Here is a 14,592-nt window from a genome sequence, read left to right as displayed (position 1 = left end):
CCTGCTGGAAAGCAGCTCTGCAAAGAAAAACCTGGGAGCCAAGAAGCTGGCCCTGAGCCAGCGTGTCCTTGTGGCCAAGAAGGCCAGTGGTATCCTAGGGTGCATCAGGAAGAACACTACTAGAAGTGGTCCTTCCCCTATACCCAGCCCTGATGAGGGCACATTTGGAGTGCTGTGTCCAGTTCTAGGCTCCTTAGTACAAGAAAGACAAGAAGCTCCTAGAGCAGGTCCAGCATCAGGCTACGAAGAGGATTTGAGGACTGGAGCATCTGTCTTATAAGGAAAGGCTGAGAGAGTTGGGCCTGTTCAGTCTCAAGAAGAGACAACTGAGAGGGAACCTCATCCATGTATAGAAGCATCTGAGGGAGGGGGTCTCAAGAAGATGGAAACAGGGTCTTCTTGGCAGTGCTAAGCAATAAAACAAGGGGAAACGGGCAGAAACCAGTGCACAGGAAGTTTCACCTGAATATAAGGAAAAACTTCTTTACTGTGCAGGTTACTATGCACTACAACAGGTTTTGGAGATATCTCCTCACTGGAGATATTCAAGAACAATCTAGACACAATCCTGTACAATGTGCTCTAGGATGACCCTGCTTCAGCAGGGAGGCTGGACCAAATGACCACTGTGGTTCCTTCCAACCTAACCCTTTCCATGCTTCTACGCCCAGGTTGAGCAGGGAGGTGCTGTGGGGCACAGACTTGACTTTCTAGCTAAGTCTCAGCACTCAGTGTGAGATGACAAGCTGCTGCCTACCCAAATCTGAGGACCAGGTTCCTGTCTGCTGTGCAGTGCATGCCACATGTGAGCCCTGTCCCCTTCCCACATAATCTACACCATTATAGGGTCTTGTTGAAGAAAAGACTTTCCCTCTTGAGCCACATTCCAGGTTCCCTCAAGGTCCACAACAAGGAAGAGTTTAGTTATTTATATTCTGCCTAAGTAGTCATCAGGTAGCTCTTCATATTATCTCCTTTAGTCACTTTTTCCAGTGTTAATCAAGCACCTTTGATCAGGAAAGCCCCCTGAAGTCTCATCACAAATGCACACACATGCACAGGAACAAGTACAACCTTTCTTGAACACTAAAAGTTACAGCTTATTATAGAAGAGCCTGCTTGACAAAGGAAAGACAATATCTACTATGACACTGAAAAAATTAAGATGGGTAACAGCCAAAGAAGGAATTAAACTTCTTTCATAAGCTGTTTCACCTTTTCCAAGCACTAGGAAGAATGCATAGCAGGACTGGTGCTGCAGCAGTGTGAGTAGAAAGCTTGACTTTATACCTGTTCACCCAAAAGTAACACTAGTTAGTAAGCCTTTGTGGTCCCAGCAAAAGGGACACTGTGTTCTTACATACAATATTATTTTAAAATGCAACAACTTTATTTTGAAGTCAAGCTTATTTAAATTTGCCATGAAAAACACAGTATTTCTTGTTCAGGTAGTCCTTTTCTAAAGTTTTTTTTCTCTACTCTGTTACAAAAGGAGGGGGGGAGCTTCAGTCCACAGCTGCCCCCAGCCCAGGGCCGGGGGAGGAGGGGGCCCTGGCCCACTTGGGGCCTGCCATCTCTCCTACATAGCTACTAATTTCATCTGCGCAACAACCTTCTCTTCCGATTTCTTAAATATATAACTGGCAAAGGCGCTACTAAAACTTTTGATTGGCTTTTTCTCCAGAAATCCACCTGGAGAAAACCATTTTCAGCCCCAGAGAAGGCTGGGGGCAAACCCATGACAAAGTTTAAAGTCACAATACACTTCTCTAAACGCACATATGTATTTTAAACTGACCTGTGGTGAAAACCCTGAGAAACAATGCATGGCTTATGAGAAGCTTTCCAGACAAAAAAGGATCACTTCTATTGCCACTGAAAAGGTTATTTTTATATGATTAGTAAGGAATTGAAAAAAAATCAGGAAGGGACACAAAAGAAGAAAGGATTGACCTAATCCTATTAAAAGCAGGTATGTTGCAGTGTACACAGCAGAGAGATTTTCAGACACCCATTCACTTGGGCTTTTGAATATACCTTGCCTCTTGTGATCTGATTATAAAAACCACCAAAAGATAAATACAAATTATTCCTAAATGCCAGTGATGGACTCCGTTCTCTGTACTTAACACAGCAAAAGTGTTTTCTCATTTCCATAGAACAGAATAGGACTCACAGGGAGAATCACCAAAAGTGATGTCTCTCTACTACTCACTCACCCATTTCAGCTTCTTACAAACCCCTTTTGAAAGCATCAGGATGAAGAAGAGATTAGCCTGACATTTTCCTACAGCAGCTCAATGTCTACTGTGGAGAAATATGCTTTTTCCTCATGCACCTTTCCCAGCCTCCCAGCTGATGGCCTACTGAGCTAGTGGGTTTCATGGTGATAATTCATCTTCTCTCATTTCAATCACAGATATATCACTGCAGAAAAAATAAAAACCAGGAAATGCTTTTTCTGTTATCCCTTTTCCATTTGAGCAATTGCTGCCACAGAACTGATGTGACACAAAGTGAAACGGATGGGACAATCCTCATTATGTTGTGGTCTCGTCCATAGAAAATGAGCAAGCCTACATCCTGGGGAAGGAATCCAGTGAGTTAGAATTACCAAAATGGTAAAGTGGATTCTCACATCAAACTTAATAATTAAGACTTTTGACTGCCTTTTGCACAGGCTGTCCATATTCTGTCTGTCCTTCCTACCAAAATATCCCACCCCACAGGCAAAAGCACTCTATTAGTTTTTTTGTAGCAGTGGCAAAAAGGGCAGAGAAGACACAGACCTCAGAAAACAAACCATAACAAAACAAAACAACAAATAAAGACTGTATGCATCAGTCCTACACCCCTCTAATAGGTATCTACATGTCTGCAAGGAACAGGTAATAAACTGGTATAAGCCAGCAGAAACCCAATTTCTCAGCAGATACTAAGAATTTCCTCTTCAGCAGTGCTGAGCACCTGCAATTCCTACAAAAAGCATTAGTTGCTGCAGGCATTCAGTGTTTGCCATACTCAGAATTCAGGTTTCCTCCTTTCAAGTGGTTTGGTTTGTATGGGTTTTTTTCATTATGCTTAATAATAACGTTGAGATAAATAGCTCAGTAGGGTAAAATATGGCACGCATCAACAATTCATATAAAAGAGTTATATCTAAATAAAGAATGCAAGTATTTGGGAAGAGACTGCAGCAATATGAAGATGTATTTCTTCCAAATACATAGCATAACAATGGAAACAAAGTGCACCCAATATTTTATTTCAGCTTAGATGAAAAATCTCATATAAAGCACTGTTGATTGTATTTCCTATTCTGCTCACTATATTCACCATTCCAGAGAGTTATTGTTTAAATTGCAGAAACTCTAGAACACTTGAATATGACTTACACCAAAATAAGCTGGCATCACAAGTCTTACATGCCCATGCAACACCTGAAAAAGTCCTTCGTCCCACTTAACAAGCTGTACTTCTTTTTTTTCTCTCTCCTTCTTAAAAAGTATAAAGATTTCCAAAACAACAGCAATGATATATGGCCAGATATACCTTCAGATATAATGCTCTGGACATTGTTACGCTACAAAAGTATGTCCTCATTTTTCTACACTTCTAGACTCATGACTTAATCTGCACCATCTGGGAAATACTACTGTAAATACTGCATCTAAAAATCTATGCTTCTATGAAATTAAAAGATCTCAGTTGCCATGTACAGCAATTTACCTGAGCAGGTTACTGGTGGTTTTGAAACATGATTACCATTGCCAGTGCAATAGCTCTGTTTCTTTCCTGACTTTGGAAAACTGCCCAAGTGGCATTGGAAAAGGCTGCCCAGGGATGTGGTAAAATCACTGCCATCACTATCCCTGGAAGTGTTCAAAAGGTGTGTGAATGTGGCATTTGGGGACATGGCCTAGTGGTGAAAATAGTGGTGCTAGGATAATGGTGATCTTGATCATCTTAGAGGTCTTCTCCAACCTTAAAGATTCTATGACTCTGGGTAAAATCCAGTGTTTTAGTTTCCAGAGTAGCCAACTTCACTTTTTTCCCTACTTAAGTACTGAATTCATACAAAATCACAACCTCCAAAGTTCAAAATCAATAATAAAACACCAAGGTAGTGTAACAAGCTAAAAACAGTATCTAACTTTAAAGAAGAGTAGGTAAGTTAGAGAAAAACAAAAATAAAAGACTCTACTTACTTGTCCAATACTCAGAAGAGAGAGAAAAGCCTTCAATTTTTCCCCTCAGGCAGACCCTGAGAGTTCCTAAAGGTATACACTCTTGTTAAAGAGTAACAACACTTAGAAAACTACAGAGAAGCCATAAGCAGAGAACAGACCAAGCACAAATAGCACAAAAAGTACACTAAGCATTTTCGTATGCAATGACAAAATATAAAGAACATTTAAATCTCTACAAGCAGAATCCTGGTGCAGAACAGGTATTTCTTTAATGCCTTTCTTTATTTTACAAGAATCAGAAAATGGGTTCACTATTGCTGATTTAGGAGAACAGGTTACATGTGGGAACAATTATGCAAATTGGATTTAACACATGTGCAGCAGCAGAAAGATATAAGCAATCCTCAAAAGAGGGGACTTTTTCCCATGATTAATTTCTATAAGATTGCAAAACCAAATCCTCTGCAGCATATGCACCCCAAAGCATTACTTACTTGTCACATTTTGTTTTAGGCTGTCACTGCTACGGTTCATGTGTCTCTCACACTAACAAGATGACAGAAATTGAGGACGGGTATGATAAGAATAATACGGTTCTTCCCAACTGTGCCTTCTGTCGTTTGGCTATTCTCTGTAGCCTAATTCATATTCTGATCAGAGAAGTGGTAGCTGAAAATCAGGGGTTTTTTATTAACACATGTACTTCAAAAGGTGCTCCTGTTCATGCACAGACACACACACACACACACATACACACAGATTGTTCTCCCCAGCCCTCATTTCCCAGGGACACTCCACAGCTGAGCTGCAATGTCTAATCATGCTGCAGAAGATGACTGTAGGGGTTTAGGCATGATTTTAAAGATCACTTTATCAAAAGCTCTTTGCAAGGTGTATCTTTTTGGTGTAAAACATTGGCACAAATGTTAAAAGAGCTATCAAGTAAACCATGTACGGCAAACCCCATCTTTTTATCCAACACTGGAAAAAAGAATTAGAGCTTGTTTCCTACTGGGTTTGACATCTCTTTTGTTTGTTTGCTTTTTCCTTTTTATTTCTGTGGTTGTGTGTGCATAACAACACACGCCTGTACCTTTGAAGACACATGCTTGCATAGCATGTGCTTAGGCACATTTTAAACAAAAGTTTATTCTTACATCAAATGCGTAACATATACTCACAAAGATGTATTCAACCCTGCTAAAGGCATGCAGATACTCAGACTGTGATAATTACCTAGGACTGCCAGCCAGAAACCAGGGTCCTAGTAGGCAGAGAGAGCACAGAACAGTAACTCCTGTCCTGAAGAACTTTCCACCCTAGGGCAGTTTGGAGAAGACATGCCGAGGCAGGAGGCATAAGACAACTACAACTGTAAACAGCATGGAAAACAAAATTATTGAGTAGGGAAAATTGAGTCAGTTCTCAGGTCAAGGCCAAAGGCTAAAGTCAAAATTGTTACTGTGCCATCCTCCTAATCAGAATTCTAATATTCACAATGTAATTAAACCAATATTGAAAGAATACTGACAGGTGCGTAAGGGTTACCTACCTTACCAGCTACATACTTTTGTAGACAGTAAGACTGAAAGCTCTGAACATCTATGGATTCCTGCCAAAACCACCAGCAGCTGGTTCTAGCTTCACATAACCAATACGAAATCTATTGTCATTTTAGATTTCCAGGTTTCCTCCTTCACCTAATACTAATTTAATGCGGGTTTCAGCACATATATCACTGCTGGAAATTGCTCCATGGCTTATTTAAGCACTACGTATCACCATTATACTACACCATTCGGGATGCAACAAAGATTGGTTGATACATTCAGCAGCAGAATTACTCATTTCTGAGCTATTTGTTTCAAAGAGCCTCAACTAGTCAAATTGCAAATATACGAGGTTTAGAGATCAGAGCAAACCACAGTAACACATGCTTTTTGAAGTTCATTGCAGTTTTTGCTAAGTAATCATTTAGATAGTATCAGGTGTACTTCGACTGCGTTGTGTTGGCTTTTGCCCACAAAAAAAAAAAGACATCAGCAGTAAAATGATTCTACTGACAGGAACTGTACAGTGCAGCAGCATTCATAACTGGAAATTCATTTTTTATATACATCATATTGAAGTGAGCTCAAAATGCAGTCAAGGCTATAGTAGCTTCTTTTTCTTTAAAAAACAAATTGGAAGGAAGTCTCTGATGGTCTGTTCTCAATTGTTAGAAATATCTTTCACTTGTATTGATGACATACCTTCTGGGTATACCACGTTCTCTCTTTATTCATCCCTCAACCTTTATGCTGCCTCCAAAAACAAAAGTGCTAAGGCATGAAGCAACACTGAGAAGTGGATCAGGGCTCTGATCTGGCTTTTAGGAACCACAGAGGACAAAGGGTCCCTGAGTCACCTCACAGTGTAGCCACAAAAGTAGCTTCTGTGGTACATCTGGAACAGCAAAGCAATACAGTATATGGGAACATGGGTAAGAAAAAAAGAATATGCTTCTCATCCTGATACTACGAGAAACAAGGCTGTGGGAACAACTGGTGGAGAGCAGTCACAAACCCACAAAAATCCTTTAAACAAAGAAAAGTTTCAACTGCTGTCTCTGGATCTGCAGTCAAAAGGGAGGATATCTTCCAGGTGGACACATCGCTATTTCACATTGCTAGCTTTCAAAAACCTTCATGACATTTGCTTGGTTTGTTAGTGAAGCCCTGTACCTCCCATATAACTGAAAATTCAAGGAAATACATAATTACATCTAGGTTCTAAAATTACCTGCTATGTCATAAAAATTCTTTTGCTGACTAAAGTGTGTGTTAGCACAGACAACTGAAAGTAAGGATGAAATATTTTTGCTCTTTCTACATATATTTACATATACACATATACTCCATCCACTCAACAAATTCCAACTGGGTCAGTTGGAACAAAGCAGAAAACAAAGCAGAAAGCTAATAACATCCAGAAAGAACAGCTCAAACCAGTTATTTTGCTTAAAGTCACCACCACCTAGACCAAATCTACTATTGGGATGAGGTAAGTTAACAGAGGTGAACATGAGAGCTTTCAAATATTCTAAGACTGTGAAAACAACATAGAAATACTTTTAGTATTTTCAAGGAACCCAGGTGAAAGAGAGGAAGACTGCAATGTTTGCTAACGAATATCATAGGCTTCTCTGTACATCCAACTATAATCAAGGTGGCTGCTAAATGTATGCTATGGATTCACCCTTTGGTACTCCAGCAGACAACAGATGGAGATTGTACATAAGATAAATATCACTAACTAATCTAAGCACAAAGGGCTATTGACATTTTTTATTTATTCATTTTATTTACTTAGGAAAGTACAAGCAGAAAGGAATTAAACTATTGCTGATTTGTTCAGGTTCAATGGGAGGCTATCAGTGAGATTAGATTGTAGTGGGTGGGTGGAGGAATGGAAACAGGGTATGCAAGAAAACCTGCATCACGGGTATTAGCTCAAAGGGCAGCAGCTAGTTTGCTGGAAACTGCACCCCTTCTCAGTAGCTGTTTTTACTGAGAGTAAAAATGCTCTCAGGCACCTGGTGTGACACATGGGGTAGTCCTGTACAGAGCCAGGAGTTGGACTTCAGTGATTCTGGTAGGTCCTTTCCAGCTCAGGATATTCTGTGATTCTGTGAATATCATCTCAGTGCAACCTTACTCATGGGCCTAGGTTCTGACACAATAAATATTTCATAAATCCAGAACCAAAATTTGAAGTCCCCCACACTCATCTCGAAACTGATGATAATACTTTAAAGTACAAAACTGCTTTGATGTCTTGTGGTCATAATATTTGGGGTCACTCATACTTTTAGATAATTTCAAAAGGAGATCAAGAGTAGATGCAAGAGTACAGTACAAAACTCAGGAAGATTTTCTGATTATCTAGAAAAAGACTTCTGCATCAGTCTCAACAGGGCTTTTTCCCCTCAAATCTACTGTGTCTTTCTGTGTCTTTCTCCTGTTTTCACCCCACCCTCCACAGCTTGCTTAAACTTAACTTTAAACCAGAATTTTTCATATTGTCCCAATGCCCAAAGTACAGCACTCTTCTACTTTCCTCTCACTTTGTCTTATATCAGTGGTTTGTTTTTTTCTGGTATTCAATCTTGTGTGGCTGTCCATCCTGCCTCCTCTTTCTGAACCCCTATTTCCTTCTTTCCTTACTGTGTTTTCAGCCAATTTTCTTTAGATGAGAATGGGAATTTAAGTCCTATTTACTCTCTAGAAGTTTGCACATTGACTTTCTTTACCCAAGTGTTGATCAATAAAAATGGCTTAGAACAAAGATTTTGCAACCGACGTTTGTGGTTTTGTCAGATAAAATTCTTCTTGCTTATAAGAGCCATTTTGAAAGTTTCCACTGCTTCAGCCCTGCAAGGTGCTGATCACTCCCAGCTGGATCCCAGAAAGCATGGAGTTCTCTGACCTGAAAGTATTTAGGCATTTAGGTTATGTTTGACAGAGCACAGGAACTACCCCATTGATTCAAATAGTACTACTCGCAAGTTTAAAGCTCAGCATGGGCTTCAGAACTTTGCCTGGCTGGGGCCAGAGGGCTCAGGTTCCCAGAGCTTCAATACCAGCACTACCAACAAATGGCACAAGATAGAACATCCTGATGAGATGATCATCAAGTGATTTTTCATCCAACTGTGCAGCTTTGTGCAGCATCTCTGCAATGAAGAAGGTGTTTTTGCTTGCTTTCCGTGCATATCCAACACTAAAAAGAGAGTTTCCCGATGCTCTGTAGAGCATAAAGACAAACCTGAGATGATGTACAGCACTGTAAGGTTTTATTGACACTCATTTAAGATGATCTACGTAAGTCACTCTTAGAATTTCAACCTTCCCAAAGTCATGCTAATAAAATGTTTATGTTACACCATCATCTATCTACTTTCTGTTGTACCTCCACAGGCATACACACACATTATATATCTTCAATTATGGTAAAACTAATTAGACAATAAATCACAGTTCAGGCTATACGTCGTTTGTTCAGACATCCAAGTTAAATTTACATACTAATGGTTGTGTATTTGCCTTTAATAGATGCACTATTAGAAAGTAAACATAACAAATGAATAACCATTTTAGCATTGTGTTACCTAATCTTGATGAAAAATAGCTGAAAATGTAGCAACCAATGAATCTATTTACTTTTTATTGGGAAATAAAGCTAATCACAGTATAAGGAGATAAACATAAATTATATGGAGTAGCATACTAATGATGGATCAGACAGACCCACCCTGTGCAGTGAATGCAGTAAGATCAAACTGGTTGAGATGGATGGCATAGACATTAGATGCTCTCCATCTCAAGCATGGAATAAAGGATATACACTAAGGTGGTTTAATTTGCAAAAGTTTCCCCTTGGATCTGACAGTCCATTTTATTTGCAGCACCTCCTAAAGCTTCAGGACAAGCTCTATGTCTCCCAGCAACAATCGGGTATGTGCACAGGAAAGATGCACAGGGATGATGACTGTCTCAGAGAACTGAAAAGTGCACAGTAAGGTAGAAAAGCTGGACTGTAACGGTGTAAATAAGAGGGCTCACATATATAGCAAATAGTGCAAACAGAGTTACTGGATAAATCCTTTGTCATTAGAATAGGGGCTTAATTCCTACGGTACACTGAGCAAGGAGTAAGGAATGGCCAGCCTTTGCTGTCTTGCACAGGAGAAAGAGGAGACCACTTTGACTTCCTTTCTGCTATAATGAATTGCTTCTTTCCACACAACTACATCTCCCTGATGATATACTTTTTCTCATCTCTGCTAACCTTGACTGTTCACTTTTCAAAGCAGAGAGACTCTCCTAGATTAGGCCACATATACCATTCTGGCTGCAGCTGTGCAGGAGGTGAGCAGTGTCAATTCAAGTTGTTTGTAAGTTTTCCTCACTCCACTGCCAAAAGTTACTAGCCCCTCAGGTCTCCCAGCAGAGCTGCTCTAGAAGCTCTGTTTATTCTGGCACCATTAGGATGATCCTGGTCAGAAAGTCTATTATTTTGAGTATGAAGGAACTGAGTTTGGAGAGATGGAATATGCCAGCAGATATAAGGAAAGAGCAGCCCCTGAAGATGATGAAGGGAGGAGGGGGGTGAAAAGCAGGTGGTGCTAGGCTCACTGCAGATATTGCACAGCAACTCCCATAATCTCACAGGGGGAGTCTGTAGTTTTCCTAGGAATCTGATCCAGATTCCCTCTGTACCAGTGCTTCCCTCATAACAGCCATAAACATGATTCTGCTTGACCTCAGTCCAGGCCACAAGGCCCATCTGCAAGAGAAATAAATAACTATTTAAAACAACAGCAGCCACAGACACCAGCAGCATCAAATGGAAGTGACTTTGTGAGGAGAGAACACCACTGACATGACATGCTGTTTGCTCATTAGGGCAACAAAGTGATGGAGGTTCCAGGAACCATCCTGCCACCAGAGACCATTCCCTTTAATCAAGACCTCTGGCCACACCACACTCCATCTGAACTGTGGGTGCCTCCCTTCCCTAAATGTCATTTCATTTCTGTACCTTTTCTTGAGAGTTGTCCACCCACGGACACATCTGTTTTTTGCAAGAATGCTGGCTCAGGATGAACTGGAAAGCGATTACATGGAACAGTGCTCAGAGCCCTGACAAACACAGATGTAGCACAGTGCACGAGATTGGAACCAAACCATTTGTTTTATTACATTATGCCCTGCAGGTTCTTAGTCCTTCCTGTCCATCCTCGGCCTTTCATTTCACAGCCTAAGCACAAGCCCTACACAAGTGATTGAAGGCAAGGTACCAGCCTCTGATCCCCCACACTGCTGTGACTTGTGTCAAATTATAGCTAGAGCAATTTGCTAATCCAAATCCATGCAATAATCTGGTCTGTGGGGAGAAGCCCTCTAACACTGCTGTGCTGAGTGGCCACAGTGGTACAAGCACTGTCAGCTTTTCCCAGCAGCTTTCTGACCTAGTGAAGCCTGCACACATATACTGAGCAACTGATGGCACAGGGAAAAGTCTGACACATTTAAGCTGTTAAAGGACACAGAACATGTACTTAAAGTCCCAAGAAAATACTTCAATTAAATTCAGTTTTTGAGCAGGAGTATATTTAGCCCAGCTAAAGGTTACTGCTATGCAGTGTGGACTTCATGTATTTGAAGAATGTTTTAGTGGACAGAAAGAAAAGTATTTTCGTTGGTGGATCATTTTCATATTATAAGAAAGGGTGGAGGCCGTACCCAAAGGTTGAGAGGTCTATCTCAGTTAAGCACATAAAGGATGGACATTTATCCAGACCTTCTGAGGCTACAGGATTAAATTTGTGTCATAAAAGGCTCTCAAAGCACCTGGTCTTGTCTTTGTTCAGTTCAGTGAGGCTGAAAAGTACTGCATGGCTTTGCATGCAGAAAATCCGACACTTTTAAAGTATCCATTGAGATTTCTTACAACATGAACACTGGAAGACAGGCTAAAAGTTTTCTTTCAAATATGATATGAATAAACCATGGGATTAATTAATTATGACTCTTTAGAAAGTAGACAGGTGCAGAAGATCTGCTAACTTGTCTTTATACCATACCTGAAAAATAACATGGAGCAGAACAAAAAACTTGAGATCTTATGGTAGCATCATGGAGTATTTAATTGTATTTTCATTCGAAGGGTCAATAACCCTTTAAAAAGCAATGCCAGTGTGTACCAGAAGTATGTACAGTATTGAGCTTGAAAAAGCTCAGAGTAAGATACCAGATGAAAGTAGGGCACAGACTTCCTTTTAAACAAAAACCCAAGCTTGCTTCTAGTCCCTTATATTCAGATACAGCATTGAAAAATGTATGCTAAGAGTTGGGGACAATTACTCTACCAAAACCGAAAATGAAACATCCAAGTTGGGTGTGTGCATGTATGTATTTAAAGGGAAAGCATTCTCCAAGTCTATATACTTTTCCCTGGCCTATTTCTTGGGGTACAACAGCTGCCAACACACCGATGTAATAAAGCAGTAGGTAATGGCCTGGCAATATTACTCTAGTATTTCCCTTTGGTTCAAGTTAGAGCACACTGGCAGCTGGCAATTTCTCTTCCTTGAAGTCCCCCACCTATTGCACCATACCTTCTGGTTCATGTTATTACTTCAAAGTGTATTTCAGCCAGTAAGCCTCAACTTCATGATTCCCTACAACATCAGTTCTGGGTTGTAGAACTCTTCTCCTTGTTCCAAGCTGAGCCAATGCCAGCTGAAACCAACATTGTTCAGCAACAAGAAATGCTCAAAGACCCGCCAGGACCTTGTCACCACTCTTCTACTGATGATGTAGATACCCAGAAAGCTACACAAACCCACCTGCTCCTGGTGACTCCTGCTCAGCTAATGCTACCAAACAGCACCAATTAAAAAAAAAAAAAATAATTTGCCTTTTAGCTTCCTGGAAACCATGTCCTTCCCTCTGAGCCTACCGACATTAACCTGTGCCTCCAGCATCTTCATATTGACTCACTACACCTGACTTACCTGAAGCTGAACATGAAGACTACATGCAACTTAGAGAAATCAGACACCCACTCCCCCCTCAGAGATCAGATTGTAATCTATAAACCGAGCCACAACCCCAGGAGCAAAGCCAGTGAGAAAGACAAGAGCTGAAAAGGAGATTTGAGCATGTCTTATTGAAAAGAACAAACATTCTGTAAGAGGTCAAGGAAACCTACAAGCAGATCTACCTTTAGGAACAGTGGCAAACAACTGTCTTCTTTCTGTGAGTGATAATAAACTACAAGCTGAGTATCTAATGCCAGCTATCACCAAAGAAAATAAAAAATAATAAATAAATAAATAAATAAACAAACCACCAACCAAAACTGACCAACCAAAAAAAATCCCCAAACTCTTACCCAAATCAAAAAACTCCAATCAAAAGACCGAAACCCACACACTAAACCTATCTCAAACACTATTTTGACTATACAAGAGATGATGTGCGGAAATTGCCATGAAAAAAAAATAAAAGGACACTGCTACTGATTCAGTGTGGAGACTACTCAAATATCACCTAAGTGCTACACTGTTGATTTCCCCTTTTATATTTTCAATTCTTAAAAGAACATAATCAAGCGGTTTACAGAGAAAACAAGTAAAATGGTAAAAGGCGGCAGCAGCACAAAGTATTTTGCTGCTTTAGCACTTCAGACTTCCCCAAGCATCCACACAGCTACATCAGCTCGGCTCTCCCAAAGACCAGCTGATGACACCTGACTTGAACTTTCCCATGCTCATGCTAAAGAGTATTATGGACGTAGCAATTCCACTCAGTCCAGATATGCCTGATTGCTCTGTAAGTACAGAAAAGTAAGACGAGGTTATTAACTACAAAATCACCTCACTAGAGGAGTTACAAAACAAATACAAGCTCAGCCTGCACTCTCCCCACCAATCGCCTGGAGAAAAGAGCTGACATCTCGGAAATGGTGACACATTCACAAAGCATTTTGCCAAAGTTTAACACTGACTTCAACGAATGTAGAGTAAAAACAATGGGGGAAAATTGGGAATGTGTTATGACCTTTGAAGGCTCTTCATCAGACACATATTTATAATGAAACAGAATTCTTGAGATACAATTCAAGAACATAACCAAATCAGACACAGGTCTAAATCAATCCCTGTTCTGAATATATTTAGAAGTTAAATCTGTGCTTAAGCATTACTCATATCAGGATGTTCACTGGGTATCAGCAGGAACTTACAATATTATCTGGTTGAAAAAAATGTTATCATCAAAAGCTGGATTTTATTGCAGTATATCAGAGAATCATGATAGCTGTAAAGCTGTTTTGCTTTGAAACCTAATCAATTAATGGCAAAGAATTTTAATTATGTGATATTCTCTAGGGACACACATACTTCTAATAGACAGTAAATGATCATCACATATTTATTATTTTACCTGGAACTTTATTTTTTGCCAAATGTGAGGCCCAATAAATTGTTTCAGGAAGCGTTCATCTTCACTCCAGAACAGTCGGATGTCAGGGATATCATACAGGATCATGGCCAGCCTCTCCAAACCCAAGCCAAACGCCCAGCCGATTTTATCCCGAGCACCAGCTGCAATACATAAACAAACAAGATAAAAATTCAAGAGCTTAAGTTCACAACATTGAAAATTACTGATTAAATGTTCACCTAAGAGGAAAAAAAAAAAGGGGAAGTGACAAGACAGAAAATCCTACAACTGCCGAATGAAAGACCTAAAGGCTACAGGACAGATCCTACTTCCACCAAAAACTGCACCAAGAGTGAGCACATCACTATGTCCAGGAACCACGAGTTGTAATATAGCAAAGCCACAGCCAT

The 14,592-nt window shown here is 40.2% G+C and overlaps 1 protein-coding gene across 1 annotated transcript in view; it reads right to left on the bottom strand.

The window, feature by feature from the left end:
* Window positions 1-14,343, bottom strand: part of LOC114064377 (phenylalanine--tRNA ligase, mitochondrial-like) — a gene marked incomplete at its 5' end in the record, with an annotated part of 94,965 nt that extends 80,622 nt beyond the window's left edge. The window contains one exon of the mRNA XM_027897374.1: window positions 14,183-14,343. Coding sequence (XP_027753175.1) covers window positions 14,183-14,343 — 161 coding nt within the window. The remainder of the gene's footprint in view (window positions 1-14,182) is intronic.
* Window positions 14,344-14,592: the final 249 nt, after the last annotated feature.

The sequence above is a fragment of the Empidonax traillii genome, unplaced genomic scaffold (genome assembly GCF_003031625.1).
Source record: "Empidonax traillii isolate 1590-97213 ecotype Southwest subspecies unplaced genomic scaffold, ASM303162v1 scaffold537:size946161, whole genome shotgun sequence".
Classification (NCBI taxonomy): Eukaryota; Metazoa; Chordata; class Aves; order Passeriformes; family Tyrannidae; genus Empidonax; species Empidonax traillii.
Note: the sequence above shows the minus strand (reverse complement) of the source record. Positions and strands in the feature narration are given on the sequence as shown.